This window comes from Pseudopipra pipra, chromosome 2 (genome assembly GCF_036250125.1).
Source record: "Pseudopipra pipra isolate bDixPip1 chromosome 2, bDixPip1.hap1, whole genome shotgun sequence".
Taxonomy (NCBI): Eukaryota; Metazoa; Chordata; class Aves; order Passeriformes; family Pipridae; genus Pseudopipra; species Pseudopipra pipra.
In genome coordinates, this window is record NC_087550.1 from 2,495,495 (window position 1) to 2,513,457 (window position 17,963).

Sequence of the window (17,963 nt, forward strand, 5' to 3'; positions counted from 1 at the left end):
TTCACCCCACTGTAACAAAGAACAACATCTGCCAGCACTAACTTTATTTCGACCCATAAAAAGTACTTTCCAGTATATTTTGGATAAAGTCCTCTTTCATAAAGAGCGCTTTTTTACCCCCAATTAGCCCTAGTATAGCACTACTCCTTCCCAATTCTTATTGGAGAAGCTCTCTCAATTCCAAGCACATCTTGAACTTCCTCAAGAAAGTGAAACCTGTACCATTCCCAATCAGGGCCTTAAAAAATACAGCTGCAAAGCCTGCCATAACTTTTTATAGTGGCCATATTACTTCTTTTATAGATTATATTGTAAATCTAAGATACAAAAATAAAATGCACAGGCTCATAAAAGATCTTTATTGCATGCAGCAATTGAAAATACATTTTGTAGTTTATTTTTTAAGGTCGAGTTTCTCTCTGTATAAAATAGTAGCTTTGGAAAAAATGCCTAAATAATTTTGTGCAGAATTTTTATTTCAAGTCAGATGCACACAAAATCTATATAATGCACAAACATATGTTTAATTAAACAAACAAATTAGAAGCAAAATGCTAGTATGTATCTGATTTAGAAGATCAACACAAGAAACGTAGGGTATGTTAAACAACTTATTACTTCAAACAATTGAATATATATGAACACTGACATACTTTAATATTCCATTGAACTGTTTCCCTTGTAATCAAAAAAACCAAGGCCACACGTTCCGAAGTCTGACGCTCTGCTATCCTCACAGAAGTGCCTACCTGTGATTATTTATTACCACTGTGCACATGTATTTCAGATTCAATTTCCACTCACCAACCAGAAGAATCTCCAATACCTCTGTAGTGGGAACAATCAGATGCAAATAATCATCAGGCATTAGACACACTAAGACATATATCTCAACAAATCATCTTAGCCTAAGTAATACCCTTCAAGGGAAGTAATTATTATCTCTCCCAATCATTTAAAGACAGAAACACAAATAATTAAGGTCAGGAATAAAGAGATCATTACTTTTAAGGTACCTTTGTGTGCATCAGGTCTCAGCCCCGATATGATGACCGAAGTCAGGGCCAACACCAAGTACCATCAGGAGCAACCCCCTGCCTGCTTTTGGAGGGCAAGAAGTTACTGAATTCAAAAAAAAACATAAATCCTTGAAAATAACAGATGCAAAACCATTTTACCTAGCTTGGATAGATCTGTTAAAAAGATTTTTCTTGGCTTTTTGTGGGTAATGATCCTGTTTCCAGGCCAGGGGCAAGGCTGACCCCATGAGAGTCCTGGCCTTCCTCCCCTTCCCGAGCTCCCCTTCCCATGGCCACACCTGCCCCAGGATCCCTCATCCCGGGTTAAAGCCCCTGCGGCTGCAGGGCTGCCAAGTACCAAAAGCCTGAGATCCAGAAGAGAAGACAAATGATGGCTCATTAAGGACTAAAAGCACAGGTACAAACAGCATTATCAGAAAACAGATATAAGTTTAAGAGCTCCTAGAAAAGGGAGAGGAGGGGAGGATCGGGAAGAGGAACGGAGCCACGAGGGCCTGGCACCTTCTGCCGCCGGGCAGGGTGCTTCATTTTCTTACACAATCCCAGCTGGCAGATCTGACACAGCTGAGTGCCCACAGGCTGGGATAAAAAAAAAAAATTATCTGCTCTGTGCACATCAAGACACTTTTAAACAAAATCTGCTGAGTACGACTAGTGCATAACCAGCTACTTTGAACTGTTTCCTGCTCTTTTGGTGGTCTACGGCTTTACAAGATGCCATCAAGATGAATTACAGACAGAGACAATAACCAAAGTCTGGTGAATAGTTAATGTCTTCGGATGTAGACCACAGAACAAATCAAACTTTCTGCTCTCCACTTTAAAGATACCACACAGAGCCTCGTCCAGCCTTGCGTATCATCAACTCACTTTAACACAGGAACATTTCAAGTAAGTGTTTAAAACACAAAAGAAACACGAACCCAAAAACTTAAAAATGCACATTTCCTCATTTAAGTAAGATATGACCCAAGGAATCCATATTTCCCATGAAAGAAAAGCATATTAAAAGCTACTACTCTTTTCTGACAAGCTGTGCTTCAGAAGTTTCAACTGCAGTTCTATTCTGTCCCTTCTCCTGCTTCGCTTGGATTCACTAATTTCTGTACTGTGTGAATAACTACGTATTTCTTCAAGTCACAAATGTTACTTAGGAAGACAAAAAAGTGTGACCATTTATGCTGTGACTTCTCTTATTCTGTTCTTAATCGAAGAATAAATGACAATAATGAAACAAACTCCAGTGCTGATTTAAGTTCCCAGAGCAGTGCAAAAGCTAAATTACAACAGAATTAGCATTGTTTTTCCTACTGATTTACTTCATAGGCACAAAACTTCTTCAAGCTGTAACTGTGGACAGAGTAGCATGCATATATATATGTATATATATGACTTCTTAGAGACAGAATCCCTGCATCTGTGGTCATGGAATTACAGTACTAATTGGAACTTCTATATAGTATTAGTTGACTTGTAGCCTCAAGTTACCTTTTAATATTTGGTTTAATAGAACTATTAAGTCTCATGTATCCCAGGCTTTTCAAATTTGGAATAGTTTGTGCAATTTTCTGAGCCCATTCCAAATCTCCAACATTCTCTTTTGTGTATGTGTGTGGACTCAGCATTCCAACAGTGGTCTCACTAGATTACTCACCTGTACTTTACCTCTATTTGTATTTCCCAGAATACCTTGGAATAATCTTGTTAGACTATCTAATTTACAGCCTTTGGTCCCATAATGCAAACCTTCTGAACATACAACTTTCAGGTTCAGATACATGATGAAGCCTTTCAGTAAAGCATATACTTGCAAGGCAGTTCAGCTCAAATATGGAGAGTGGACTTAGCTTCACCACAACTTATCTGTTTTCTTATCTTGTTTATCTTATTTGTCTTATGTGCAAATCCTGCAAGTTGTGACTGATGATTATTGTGTAAATCCATTTTGAACTATGTACTTCTACTCTTTCCACCTCTCTCTATTAAACTAGTGGGTTTGTGCATGTGTGTTTAGAGAAAAGGGTCACTGCTTGACTCTTTCTACAAAGCAGTCAGATAATTTGAAGAAAAGTAAATCAGTTTTTCACCATTAGTTTACAATGCTCTTCCATGGACCAGCTCTCCTCACGCTCATCTAATCCTTTGTGAAGACTGGTTTAAATCAGGTTTCTTTTTTGTCCTAACTGAAGTCAGGAAAAGATTAAGCATACTTTCTCCTTTCGAGTAACAAAATGTTTAAATGATGACAGCACACTGAAGGAACAGAACCAGGGGCTGTAATTGCTAATTACTGCTCCCATTTTCCACCCTTTTTACTTTCAAGCTCTGCATCTATTCCCCGACACAGAGCAGAAATATGTGTGAGCTGCGATTCTCCCTCTAGAACAGGGAAAACTAATTGAGAGCCTGAAGGCTAAATCCGGCTCCACAAGATGGTTTTACTTGGATCCCACGATGGCCTAGAGCAACACTACGCATCAGGTACTGTGCTAAACAATTTGCTTAGCCCACAGGAGAGCTGGAAAGAAAGAAAAGGAGAGAGGACAAGTAGGGAGTGGGAGGAACAAAAGAGCCTGGGTGATGGCTGACGGGATAACAGGGGAATTTTAACCGTTCCAGCATTTCCCCACCTTCCCAAGATGCCCCCAGAGAGCATCTAATGTGGGGCAGGGTTGGAGCAGGCTGGGTCCTTCACAGGGTCTGCCCCCAAACTGGGCTAAGCCAGAGGGGGGGACCACAACCACACCAGGCTCTTGAGTCCACATGCCTTTTGCAATACGGTTTTAAGAAGCAGCTTTTGCTAAATGTACTAGATCATCCGAGCAGACTGTGGGTAAACTGCTGCTCCAAGAACCCCTACAAACTCAGGAGAGCAAGGCAGTACCATTCCTGCATGGGAGCTACAATCCTTCCAAAGGGAGGTCACACTGCTGGAGCAGAGATAGTCAGGATGTTCCTGGTCTAGGCACAAAATCCTCTTCTGTTTGCATCCTCTCTGTATTAAAACAAAAGGGCTGAGTTGGACTTTACAGGCTTTCCCTGAGCACAGGTGAAATGAAAATCAGTGACACTCATCTGTTCCTGCAGGAGCAGCCCTGACTCCAGCAGGAACACAGTAAATTAAAGTCAGAAAAACAAGTCTCTCTGTTTCCAGCATCTTGTACAGCACCTACATATTATTAGCGTTTATCCTTTTTGGCCTTCCCTCTGTGGACAACAGAGGGTTAAATACACAATCATCTTGATATATTCATCTGATCCATGAGCAGCTGGCAGGGAGAAAGAAAAAAAAAAATAAGGAGGCCCATAACCACAGGGAATCAACAATACAGGCTCTAGAGGAATAAATCCAGGGAAATGGAAAATTACAAGTTAGAGAACTCAATTTTTATCCCAGCACCACCCAAAAGGGCTAATTTTTGGAACATTTCAAAGGGTTTCCAAAGTTATTTGCAATTAGTGCTAAAAATAGCTACGAAAAATTTCAAATAGTCCTTAAAAGAGAGTGATGAAGAGCAGTCTTGTGAGGAACAAATAGAACAACGAGAATTCCCAATCTCTCCAGAGCTGACAGACATTCTTGTGACCCTGAGAGCAAAATTTAATTTCTTCCTGCCTCAGCTTTTCTGTCTAGAGAACAGCAACAGCAAGACCACCTTCCTTTCCAAATACAGACACATTAAACCGTCCATAAAATGCTTTTAAGAACTTTATTTGAAATACCTCCTTATAAATAGAGGAGTGAGGACTTCTCAGGGTATTCTTGCAAAGGGAAATACTCCAAAACAATGCTAAGGTGCTGGAATTGAAGTATGCATTCATTCTCTTTCCTCTGTACACAGGCAATATTTAGTAAAGTGAGCTGACCATTATGACTTTTTTTCATTTTTGGAAAATATTGTGACTATTTTGGGTATAAAAACCTAATTACTTCAGTTAGCATGTTAAAATGAAGTAATTCAGAGTGCTTCCCATTACACCTTTTATTAATACCAAAGGATTGCTTCAGCCCACTAAGAGTGAAAAAGCTATATATTAAGGAGATTTTGTATTATATTTTATTAGCTAATTTCATGATGGCAGTTTTGAATACTTCATTGTCTGCTCCTTCAACAATTATTCATATAAGTCTAGTAGATCTTACTTTATAAGGAAGCTTTGCCATCACATCAAGTATTTTGCCAAAAATGCTGCTTGATGCCTATTTATTAAAGGACAGACCTTTCCATTGTATTTAGTGTTTATTCAGAAAGTGGTACATAGGAAAGTTTTCATATATTTTGAGGAAAATCTGACCTGGTAATAAACCAAAACCATAGTTATTAGAAGGAGCAATCGAGAAGAAGACACCATTTAAAAAAATAACTCAGTTAAGTCACATTATCAGTGGAGCCTTTCCTGTTTTAAAAGCTCACCAGAGACTACACCAAAGAACCTATTCCACTAATAAAACTGGAGCCAAACAAATTATCTTCAGATAAAGATGTCTACAAGAGAGACTAGCTAGTGTCTGATGAAAAATTTAAGAACAGCATGGTATTCAAGGAATCTGCTTAATTATTCCCATCTTACTCTTGCAGAATTTTTAGTTTACATATTTTGTAAGGTCAGGTTTGGTTCTTTTTTGACACCAGCAAAAAACCTGCAGGTTTTTACTAAATAGTCTATCAGTAGCATAATTGTTGAGTAAGGATAAGGCTTTAAGCTGAACACCAGACTTCTAACATTAACAGTTTCTGCCAAGAAAGCATTTACTAAGAGGAATTAGGGAACAAAAGCAACCAAGAATGCCTTTGCATCTGGAAATGGTTACAGAAACCAAAATGGTAACTCACATAACCCTAAGACTCTTTTTTTTTTCTTTTAAAAACAAGTGTTAGGAAAAAATATGACACTTTTTCCTCTTTTTTCCCCTTAAACTGGAATACTTCTAAGCTGTAAATGAATAAAAACCCCTTTTTTTGGTTTTTTTTTCCTCACTTTATTATGAACTTCTGAAACTGAATTATAGCATGTATATAGGTAAAAAATTAAATGCCAGCCTAGTCAGCTGTAACCCACAGCTCCCCTCTCCAATCACTTTTGATAGCACGGAAGCACAAAGAAGCCCAGTTTAGAGAGTCCACATGTGTTTAATCTTTGATTAATTGAACAAAAACTAAGAGCCTCCAGACATATTTCTTTTAATCACGGGCAAGATACCTTTTCAGTTGCTTTGCTCATAGGAGAGAGTCAGCAGATGTCTGTCTGGTCTAAAGGGAATTTCTCTTTCTCTGGAGAAAACAGTTTTAAATAGGAGAGGAACAAATAGGAGAGACATATGCTGACTAGGCACTGCTTAACAGATGACGTAGAGAAGCATCTACTACCTCAGGGAGTGGAACTGGGCAGTTTTCAAATTAAATTTCTTTCAAATTCAAAGCAATCAGCTGAAATCAATTTACATACAGGACGCAAGTCAAGTCAGACAGTTCTCATCAAAACAGCTCACAGACACAAAGATGCAAATCTGTCTTTGTCAGCAGTATGATCTTAAAGGAAGGTTTTAACAGGATGACAGTAAAAAGAAAAATAAAAACCGATTTCTTCACAATTTTCAACACAGCTGATACTTTTGTTCTCTGGGGAATGATGATTCAAAATATTTCATCAATATGGAGTATTTGCCAAATATTCTAAATTCATACACAAAATGAATTGGCACAATGCAAATTTATCTCCAAATTTTAAGTCAGAATCAAGCCTCTCAGTTCTTCAGATAAACATGTTTTAAAATGTAGTACTGGGGGAAAAAGCATAAGAACCAATGCATGAGGATTACTAGCCAGCATTTTATTTGCCTGACTTTATTCTTCTGCCTACAGGCATATGTCCTATATCATCATCTAGGAAATGTAAAGACTTATAAAAAATAGGAATGATCTTCATCTAGTTCTACCAAGATGTCTTGGGGGATGGTGGAGGAGGGGTGCCTGTGGTGGAAGAAAGATCAAGAGTCTAAAGCAGAAATGGAGGAAAAATATAATAGATATCTATTGGTTGAAAACAGCATATAAAGACTTCCTTGGACCAGAGGAAGCTCACCAAAGGAGAGTTCTTCCTCTCAGGAAGGAGACAGCCAATGGTCCCAATTCATGTAATAACTTCCACCAAGGTGTGATAACTTCCACCAAGGTGCTCCCTCTGAACTCTGCTTGAGGCTCTGTCGCATGGGAAGGGAAGAAGAATATACAGCAGGGACTGAAAACAGACTGCAGTATGAAAACCTCCTTTTCCTCCTTCATACAATTAGGATACCTGCCTTTATTCCTATTTATAGTCGATGTTATCAGCCTGAATTGTCTTCCACAGGGTTTTAAACAGCAACAGCAAAACTAAGGAGAACTTTGGTATCAATTCACTACGTTAGTTGGATTCAGCAGCATGACAAACATCTGTCTCAGGCTCATGTTTGGAAAGGTAGGGTCCTGCAAACTGAACAATTTTAATTCTACTTTTTTCTCTGAAACTAGTGACAGATAACCCTAAGTCTGCAAGGAATATATTTCACCTTATTTTAAGAACTGACTTCCTCAGCTTTTTACCCATCAAAGCTGCCATTCCACAAAAGGACTGCCACCACATTGCTTGATTTACATATTTGCTGAGCTGCACAGCAATTTCTGGCAAGACTATAACATGTCTGATTTTGCTTAATCATCCATCCCAGCATGGCCACTGTAACATCGTAAATTACTCATCAGCTGAAGAATAAATCAGTATACTCACATTATCACAACCAATCAAGAACTCTATTCCTAAATTCCTCTGTTGTACATAGTTTCTGGGAAGACACAGATAAGTAAGAACAGCTTTCTTGGTCCAGACAGAGTGTTCATGTAGCCTATTATTTTGCCCTGACCTTGGCAGGATTAGATAACTGCGTTGAACAGGAATCTGTCATTTGTGTGCTCTGTTTTCACAGTAGTCCTGACTGTAGTGTATCAGCACTTAGAAAAAGTTTTCATTTGTTGTTTCAGTATCACTGTTATTCACTAACACTGACCTGTGAACTGCTCTGAGCACAGAATTAGCTTTAATGCTCAGATATGTTGACATATATCCTCAATAAAAGTCCTCTCAGCCTGCTTCCAAAATACAGCAAATCTTAGCACTTCAGATGCAGTCTGAAAGACGCCTCCAAGCATCTCCACAGAACCACCAAAATCCTGAAACACTAATCTTACAACTGCAGACTATACAATCTCCTGCTTCTTAAGAACTAATCCTATATATTTCCAAATATGTACAAGCTGCATTTTAGATAACACACACGAAAATTTCCTTTAATAACAGACTTAGAAATAACTGCAAAATGAAGTTCTGCCATACCAAAGTACCAAGTGGAATCATACTTAATTATGGCATTTCCAGTCAAGCCTCGGTGTTTTGGTTATCTGTAGGGATTTTTTTGTGTTTTAAATCTGTACACCATTGCATAAATGATGCATGAATGCATAAATTAACCTTGTAACCCCTTCTACAGTATGAACAGCCAGTAACTCTGATAAGGCACATTCCTTACTTTATTCATTTATTTCATGAGTGCAGGTAGAAGACTCAAAAAAGAAAGACCTTTTGTGATACCTTAACACCAACCACATACTTGAAACAAAGCCCTCACTTTTGTGAGACTTTGCCAAATAAAATTGTAAGCAACATAAACAGCACGTGTTTGCCATACACAGGGGTGCCTCAAATGATGGAAATTCTGATATGCATCCAAAATGTTTTATTCATTGTCATGCAACTGAAGAAGGGAGTAACTTGTTGTTTGCCTCATTCTCTTAACATGCCAATGATTGCACATAAGGTGTAATTTAAAACATAGAACATTTATACAAATCAAGTCATTTGAATTTTAACAGTATTGCATATCTTGCAGCTAATAATACAAACAATAACTCAGAGAGAGACCATATCTTGCCTAAAATTAATGGAGAGTGAGAAGCAATTTTGCAAATAATTGAGCAGCTCATATTCTGCATAACACAGGAAAATGAAGTACAGGAAAGTCATCACTGATCTTCAGATTCTACAGCAACCTTTTCTTCATCTGCCAGAGGAATTTCAGAACAACAGGGGATATTTCATTTTATCAACAATAAGTAACGAGGCTGATGAAACAACCTTCTCCACAGGATAGCTGAATCTACTCCTTGTAATTCAAAGGAACTGGAAGTGTTTTTAACCATAAGACACATACACTGACTGTATGTCACTTTTATACCTTTTAAATAATTTTAAACCTGCAAAAAAAGCATTTGTAGAGCTAGAACAGTCTCTAGTATCTACTGAAGATTCTGTTACAACGATGACAATGCTCCATGGGAAAGAATCATGCCAAATTCCCTGGTCACAAATATAACCCTCCTCTGCAAACTTACTATGACAAGGCAAAGGGTGAGGGAAAAGAAAAGGGAAGTGTCTAATTCAGTGAGGAACTTCGGATTTCCTATCTTTGGTAACCAATACCACTATGCTTAAGAGGGAGAGCACCTGAGTGTGCACACACACACACATATGTAGTAATACGAGAGTAAGTTTCAAAGAAATCAGTTTTTAGTTTCTCCACATTTTCTCATTCACTCTGAAGTCTCATTAGGACAACCAGCTTTCTTAGCAGTAGCATTTAGTGGGATTTTCTAGCAGTAGTAACAAATTGCTTCAGTTCTCCAGTTAGCACAAACTTGGTCAGTAAGGCAAACAGAAAATCTAAAGAGTAAAATAAGACTCTATGCATCTTCAAAAATTAGGCAGGGGGGCATTCAAACTCTCAGTTTTCTTCAACTGACTGTAATGGCTGAGCAAGTAATACAACAAACTTGTGAAGCAGCTAAAACAGTTGTTTGTGTTTTCCTTAAGCAGATACCTACATTATAAAAAGGAGCACACCTGTGTGCAACTTTGACCTAACTGCAAAGAAATTTTTCCTAAATTATGCTACATTTTTGGTAAAATATGCTTCAGAGGCAGTTTCTAGTAATCCAGACTCACTATGCAGCTGCAACAAGCATTGAAAGAGTCAGGTTCAAGGTAAACCTATCACTGATAAATGGTAGGTTTCAAGATGTACTAGCAACAGCACTCCTGCCAAAAGTTACCCTAGAACTTTGGTGGCAAAAGAGAAATAAGTTTGTCTCAGGGAAATATTATTTGAAATAAAGATTTGCCAAGTCACTGACCAGCAAACACGACCAGCTTCATTTTTATTTGACTTTTTCTAATGTCCTGAAAAAACTGTAGAGTAGAGAAAGGAAGATGAATATACCCCTGCAGCTTATTGTTGCTGCTCTTGACATGAACAGGCTCCTACAAACTGCTACATAACAGACACCCACAAGATCCAGAGATACAATTTTCCTCAAAAAGGAGTAACTGGAAGAAAAAAAAGAAAAAAAAAAAAAGAAAAAGCACTTGAATCAAACTATCACACACCAGTAACCGAATTTGTTCTTAATTGGGTGCATCCATTCACCAGACAAGCCCGAGAGATTCAAACCTATGAAGCAGCTGCAGCCACCTTCCAGTCTGCTAATGCACTTCTTCAAAACTGCTTTTATTGCTCTACTCAGAAAAATGACTTTGTTTTCCAAATGTTTATGTGATAGCCAAAACAGTCTTCAGCCCTTACTCTGAGGATAAAAGCATGGTTCCACTTTCTTCTCCCACCTGTAAAAGCTGACATTTATGGAGAGAATTACCCAGTTTTCATTTTGACAAGGACATGCCCTTTTCACGTTCTTCAGGACCTTTCACCACTGGGGAACGTGTCACTGGTAGGCAGTAATCCAAAACCAGTTACATTCCTCAGAAACAAAACATGGAGCTGATTTAAGTAGGTCTCCAGTGATCAAAAGGCTGAGTTCAGGAAGTCAGGGAGAGGGAGGGAAATGGACTTGTAGCAGCCTCAGCCTGGAGGACACTACAGCCCCGTTATCTGATCATCCCATCACACACCCTTCTGGGCTGCACTTTCCAAACTTCATTCATCTGCAAACTGACTTTGAACACACACACAGAGAGCCTCCATTTCAAAAGTTTTGTGGGAATGGCATTTCAAGTATAGATGAAATCAGTCCACAAAAAAAATAAATAAATAAATCCCCCAATTAAACATTTCACTGACTTGTAATTCGCCTTTCTGCTGAGTTCCTGCTTATGCAAATTTATCTCCTTCCCATTTATGAAGATCCTACAGATCTATATTACAGAGAAAACGTCATGTAATTTTAAATTACAAAGCTTCTTTGCACAGGGCTGTGTAACAGAGAATAGTTTTACCAGTCTCTAAAGTCCCTGAAACATTTTAATTCCTGAAATATCAAGTGGCTAGTTATTTGATTAGGGAAAGTTACAGTCCCTGAAACATAATCAAACAGAATATGTTCATGGGGGTTCAAGTATATGTTTTGTTGATTTAATATACCACTCTTCACCAGCCAAAGGATCATCTTGTTTTTAAGGGTTTTTCTGGGGATGGGGCATGGTTTCAAAGAAATAATCCCAGAAACTTAAGGAAATGCAGCTGCACAAATATTTTTATATCAAATAAAATAACATTATGGAAAAGATGTAACAAATCCCCAATGCTATGAGCAGACACATGGCATCTTCAAACATTTTGGAAAGGGATACAAAAGGCAGAGATGGAATAAGAGACTTACTTAATTCAATTTGCTGATAATAAATTGTATTTAGGTCGTGTTCAAAGGTATTAACTAAGGACTAACACTATCATTACTGAAATATATATCAATAGGAGAAAAAGCAGCATCCTTTGGAGTAAATGACATGCAAATGTCAGTCAAGTCACCAAAGAGAGGTCAAGGACTAGAAGGTAACAAAGCAGAGGGAAAACTATCTGCAATTCTATGATTTATGATTTTAGTCTCTCCCCCCTTGTGGCAATCAAATCTGTTTTAAAAGTCCTTTAAAATAGACAGGTATTAAAAAAAGATAAAACAGCTTCTAACACAACACACTTTTGAAATCCCACTACATTTTACTCCTTTGCAACTGTGGAATCTATGCACAGTGTATCTAAGGAAGATGTCCACCTGATTACATGATTCTCTCTGTGGATTATCTCAAAGATGAGCACTGGAACTCTTAAAAAAAAATATAAACATGAACTGCATGGAGGAGTAACAGACCTGAAAATTTACTTTTAGTATTAAACTGAATCTGAAGACAAGTCTACAACATCCATTGAACAGTGAAGGAATTTCATCTAACTGAAGGTGTTACTAAATGAGGTGATGGAAGAGAAGTGATAAATTCCCTATCATGTTATGAAACAAACTGGTGCAGACAAGAGCTGCCTCTTCCAGCAAGAGTTAACAGCTACAGTGCAAAACATGCTGCTGTTTCCTATGTTTCACAAAAGGGTTTTGGTTAAAATTTCAGCATCAAAGCATAAAAACAAGTACTCTGAACCATCTTCTGTACTTCATGGAAAGTAGAAACCAAATAAAGGCAATTTTCCCCTGTAAACACACAAAAATTAAACTATAACATAAGGATTTCTAAAACAGCAATTGTGGATGACTACATGTATACAAATGTAAATGCTGTGCTGCTCAGCCCAGGTGTACTGAGAAGTTAATCAAAACAGTTTGCCGATTTGCAGCAATCCGCTGTGAATGCACCTACAGCTCATAATGACAAGAGCATTACAGCTACAGTGCAGAGCTTTTTAATTTAATGCAAATTTATTCCACCAGCCTTCAACTCTTTCCTTGTTCCTCACCTCTTCTGTGCTATTTAAAGTGGTTCGGTGCTTTTGCATTGTCACATCACTACCTTTTTTACCAAAATACTAACCTTTTCTGTCAAAATTCTTTGTCTATGATCTCCTGGTATACAATTAAAACTGTATGCCATTATACCTACAAATCTTATTTCCAAATATAGAGTGTGGTTTTTTTCTTGCCCTTATAGCATTCTTGGTGGTTATTTTCTGACACTAGCTCTCGATACGAGGGCTCGTGAGATCCATTTTGAGATGGCTTAAGAATTTAATGCTACATTATTGTTAATTGGTGTATGTTTAAATGCTTTTAAAAAGAATTCTTTTTTTTTTTGGTCTCGAGTGTTGACAGAGGCTCTTAAAAAAATTTGTGGTGATATCAATATTTTGCATTCAAGCCCTGTCAGACTCTCTGTTATAATCACATGAAGACGACTTGAGATAGGGGTGACAAACACATTTAGCAACTGTGTACCAGTTCATTGATGCCACAGTGCACCAACCACTGAAGTCCACCTCAGGTTTCTGGGTTCTGATGAAAAGTTGTGGAAGACACAGAAACACTACAAGCATTTCAAAGATTACTTCAAGTTACATCCCAAACCAAAAGACCATGGAACAAGCACAGAGCGTTAAAACTCATTTTAAGAATCAACGAGAAGTGTGGTAAATGAAACAACAGCATTAGATAAAAATCAAAATCTCATAAACATTAATGCCCACTTAAAATTACACCTCCGAGATACAAGATATAATGTTTGGAAGTAACCAATCAGCACCTGATTTAAACAGGTTATACATTTACTGGACAAGCATACTTTCAGCTACCCAGACACTGATTACTTTTATCGCTAAAAGTGGTTAACAAGGAAACAGCATGGTCATAGATCTTAATCTTAATATGTATCTACTCTACTAAAGGTGAAGCTTGAGATCCTTCTGGTATAATTATGAAAGTCCTTGGGGTTTGTCTTGAATGTGAGAAACACTAGGAAAAGGGCTCACGTAAATTCACAAATTTATCGTTTATTTCCTTTGCCTCATGTGAGAATTATGAAAACCTAGCCCTTCTTCTAAAGTTATATACAGACAGTGGTGCTTAACTTATCTAAAAGATAGGAGCCTCATCAGAGCTAGATAGCAACATGATTCATTTAGTCAGCAGAGATCAGTGTTTTCCGAGTGACTCACCCAGGTCTGTGCTAGCTCTTCAACATGTCACCAGATGAATTGTTACACATTACAAAGGAGGCCTATCAAAGCAACTTAAAAATAGATACCTAACTCTGAATTGTGAGGCTTCCTCTCATACTTTAGTACCCCAAAACTGATATTTTTTGACCTACACTTGGCCCTCCGTATGAATGCCTAAAACACTTAAATGCACACTCTCTTCCTCTAAAGGAAAAGTAGAGTTTAAAGGGTATACAGGAAGAGATAAGCATTACAAGGTGATGTGAAGATACTTGACTGCACCTTCCGCTGGCCAAATACTTAAAACTAGAGAGATAATTTGTGGGCCAGCTCTTTTAGAGAAAAAAAAAATTCATTTTGTGTTTCTGAATCTGCCATCCTTCTTTCTAATGTTTATTTGTGCAAGAAAAATTCCAAACGTACCCTTTTTGGACAAAATCCTGGCTATCCTGCCTCCTATTACACATTACAGTTTGCATGGTTATCTGGAGAGGAAAAAACATCTATAAACTGAAATTAAGTATACGAAATCTAACAAACATTAAGCAATCATAACTGCATGGAAGTATAAAAGTAGCGAGAACGCACAAAACCATCTGAATTTCTGCAGTGATATGACACATCTTCTGACTCTTTTTCCACTTTCCTACCTCTGTATAAATAATAATTAACCGTGTAATTCCTTCATTGCTTTTAAGTCGCTGCCTCAGAGGCAGCTCACACTTATTTTTATCTTCGAATAACATCAAAGCAAGCGGCTGCTACCAAAGAGTGGTGAGGGAAAAAAAAAGAACCAACAAAAAAAAAAAAAAGGACTTACTTGCCACCTCCAGTGATGCATTATGACTTACAGCTTCCCCGAGGTAATTCCTTGCCACACACACATAGACCCCTTCATCCGGCCGGCTCTTGCGCCCGTGGACGATGCGCAGGAAGAACAGAGAGCCGCTGGGCAGCAGCATGCGGTGGGAGCGAGGGTCATCCTTGTCCGTCTCCACTCTCTCGCCCCCCTTGTACCACTCGATGGTGGGGGTCGGCCTGCCCTCCGCTTTGCAGTTTAAAGTGGCCGGTTCTCCTTTGGAAACGATGAGATCGGAAGGGTGTTCGACGATTCGAGGCGGGAAATCCTCTTGTCGAAGACGAGAACCTGCAAAACAAACAAACAGACAAATAAGCAGAGTTTTCTCAGGAAATTGCTGCCAGCTACGGTCACGGTACTTTTGCAAAACAACTACTTAACCATCACCACGTAGAGCAGCATTTATTAAGACGAGCTATTAACATCCTGAAGTGAACAAAAGAAAACCTTAAAGCACTTCATCACGCGCGAGGTTCTCCCAAGTGAATATGTCCAAAAGCATTTTTCAACAGGGGACCTATATTAGTGAAGTTGATGCCTCAGAGTCCTTTGATTTTTTTGATTTTTCTAATTGTTATAAGTTTTATAAGTAGTTATGTAGAAAATGCAGGTTTTACAAGCAGCTGCATTTATTCCCTTACCCTTAGCACAGCAGACACACATTCCCCAACCCTCTCACCCCAATTCCCCATATCAATTCTCCTAAATTCCATTAGAATGTTTAGTCTCTCTCCAAGGTAAGTCGCCTTCTGTCTGAGAACATCTAATCCACAGCCTGAACTGCAGGGTACAGTCAAGAACCGGGTGACCTTTGTGCTCCAAGGAAGTTGAAGTGATGAAGAAAAGGGTCTCAAAAAGACCCCAGACACAATTCCCAAGGCGTGGGGCAGGAGGTGGACTGGAGCAAAAGCCAGTGGGTGGGAAAAAGCTGGGATTAGACGGACAGTATTATAAATTGTAACACCTGAGACAGACGGTTTGTAACCCCTACGCTTTAGAGGCACGATTAAATCCTTTTTTATTACCTTACCTCCATACCAAGTTGCCTCGGGTTTTTTTTTGCTCCCTGAGTTTTCTTTAGGCAACAAAGTAAACTGCCATATTCCTAAATCATATAAATTTCTTTATTTATCTATTCATGTATACAGATTTACACAGCCATGCATATGCATATCTAGAATTACGAAAAACTAGTCCTGCACATACTCTACAGACATCAGACCACCTCGACCAGCAAAACTGGTACTGCTCTAATCCATAACCCAAAGCCATAGTCAACCTCATTCGACCTTTTGGAAAGTCCATTAATTCATGCAATGTCTACAGAGTAACTCTACCACTTCCAGCACCCACAAAGTTGCTTTATTTTGCTTGTACTATTGTCTCTTTTTAGTCCCTTGTTAAGCAGTACCGTAAGAGGTACAAATGTACAGAGTGTCTGAGTGCTGGCTTATGCCTCAGGGTAAATCAGAGAACCATTTTACATTATAAAAATGTTATTGTCTCCAATCTAGAAAACTGATCCAATGTGAGAGGAGGGTATCCAGGATAAAAGAAAAGTTACAAGCAAACAAGATACTCTTCTAGAAAAGCATTCCATTTGAAACTAATTCAAAATGCAAGCTGATAAAAGCTGGCATGCAAAAAAACCCTATACTTGTCTGGATAGATATATAACACAGAAGTATATGACAAGCAATTCGGTGCCCAAGAATTCCAAATTGGGAATAAAGAGGTATCAAAATTTTAGAGTTTTAAACTGCTAAACTCAAATTCAAATTACTGTTCCCCTTATTTCTCTCTTTCTTGAAGCACAACTTTGCTATGGATACAATTAAGTCTCTTGGGTCACTAAATCCTGATTATTAAAATCTTGGATGCCAAGATTCTTTATTAACATTAATAACATGAGGTTTGAACAGCTGTGGGGCACCAAAAAGAAACGCAAGATCTATTCTTTGCAGGCTAATAGACCATAAATTGATATGGAAACAGGGAAAAGGGAGTCCCAGGGACTTCTGTTTTCAATATATGCTAAATATGTGCATGTAATATACACACACACACACGTTTCTAGATATATAAAATAAAAATATTCTCAAATGTACAAATTTTATTTCCTATTTTCTTCGCCTCAAGATAATCAATGCAAATTAAATGTTACACTAATCAGCTAGCACTAACCATCCATTCACAAATCTCTGGTAGCAGGGCTTGACTACACTGAAATATGTTAGCATTTTGCATGCAGTAAAAGAAGATAGTTTATATATAATGATCAATAATGCTCCTGTAAAGCTAACTCAAACAGCAATAAACCTAATCTTTAGGAAACATATGTAGTACTGTATTGCAAGATTATTTTGCTACCTAAAGCAAACAAGTAATTACATTTTACAATTACTTTTACCTCCAACATGCCTGAGACATGGAAACCAAGATATGGGTAGATGGAACAGAAGCCAGGAAGATCATGAACCCTTTTGCTGGCTACACAGCACTGCACAACCCAACCCTGCACATCACTCTAAAGCCAGATTTTGAGCTGGACCTTCAAGAGGTCCAGGCACAGGCCAAACCCAGTGAAAGAAGAAAAGAAAATGGTGTAAATCAGCACCAGTCTGTTGCAGCATCTAAAGAAACCTCTGATATACTTCCATGTGCTCTGAGAACACATCCCAGCCACCGCAAACTGCATTTGTGTCTACTCATCCTGAACTCTCACACAGCTTTTGTGAAAAGCCCTTCATTCAATATTTCTGCCCTCACAACTGGGCTGACCAATTTTAGATCTCTTTCCGAGGTAAAAATGCCTTGACAGAGATAAAAAAAGCTTATTTTGTTTATATTTTTACTCACTTCCTATGTACCTCGCAAGAAAAGGCACAGAAAGAAAGGATCACAGAGTTAAAAATCAATCCCTCTAAGTGACTCTGCAAATATAAAAAGCCAATTTCAATGTAAGATGTTTAAAGGCAGTTAAGAACTGCTTTAAAAAAACCAAAGCTTTCACATATGCTAGTATGTATGGTGTTTGCATTTTCACAGACAATGCTGGCCAACCAGCACACAGCATAGT

The 17,963-nt window shown here is 38.2% G+C and overlaps 1 protein-coding gene across 7 annotated transcripts in view; it reads right to left on the minus strand.

Moving 5' to 3' along the window:
* ROBO1 (roundabout guidance receptor 1) overlaps window positions 1–17,963 on the minus strand; it is a 707,409-nt gene that overhangs the window by 243,610 nt on the left and 445,836 nt on the right. For all 7 annotated transcript variants that reach the window (XM_064643066.1, XM_064643092.1, XM_064643074.1 and 4 more), the window contains one exon: window positions 14,846–15,172. In XM_064643066.1, coding sequence (XP_064499136.1) covers window positions 14,846–15,172 — 327 coding nt within the window. The remainder of the gene's footprint in view (window positions 1–14,845; window positions 15,173–17,963) is intronic.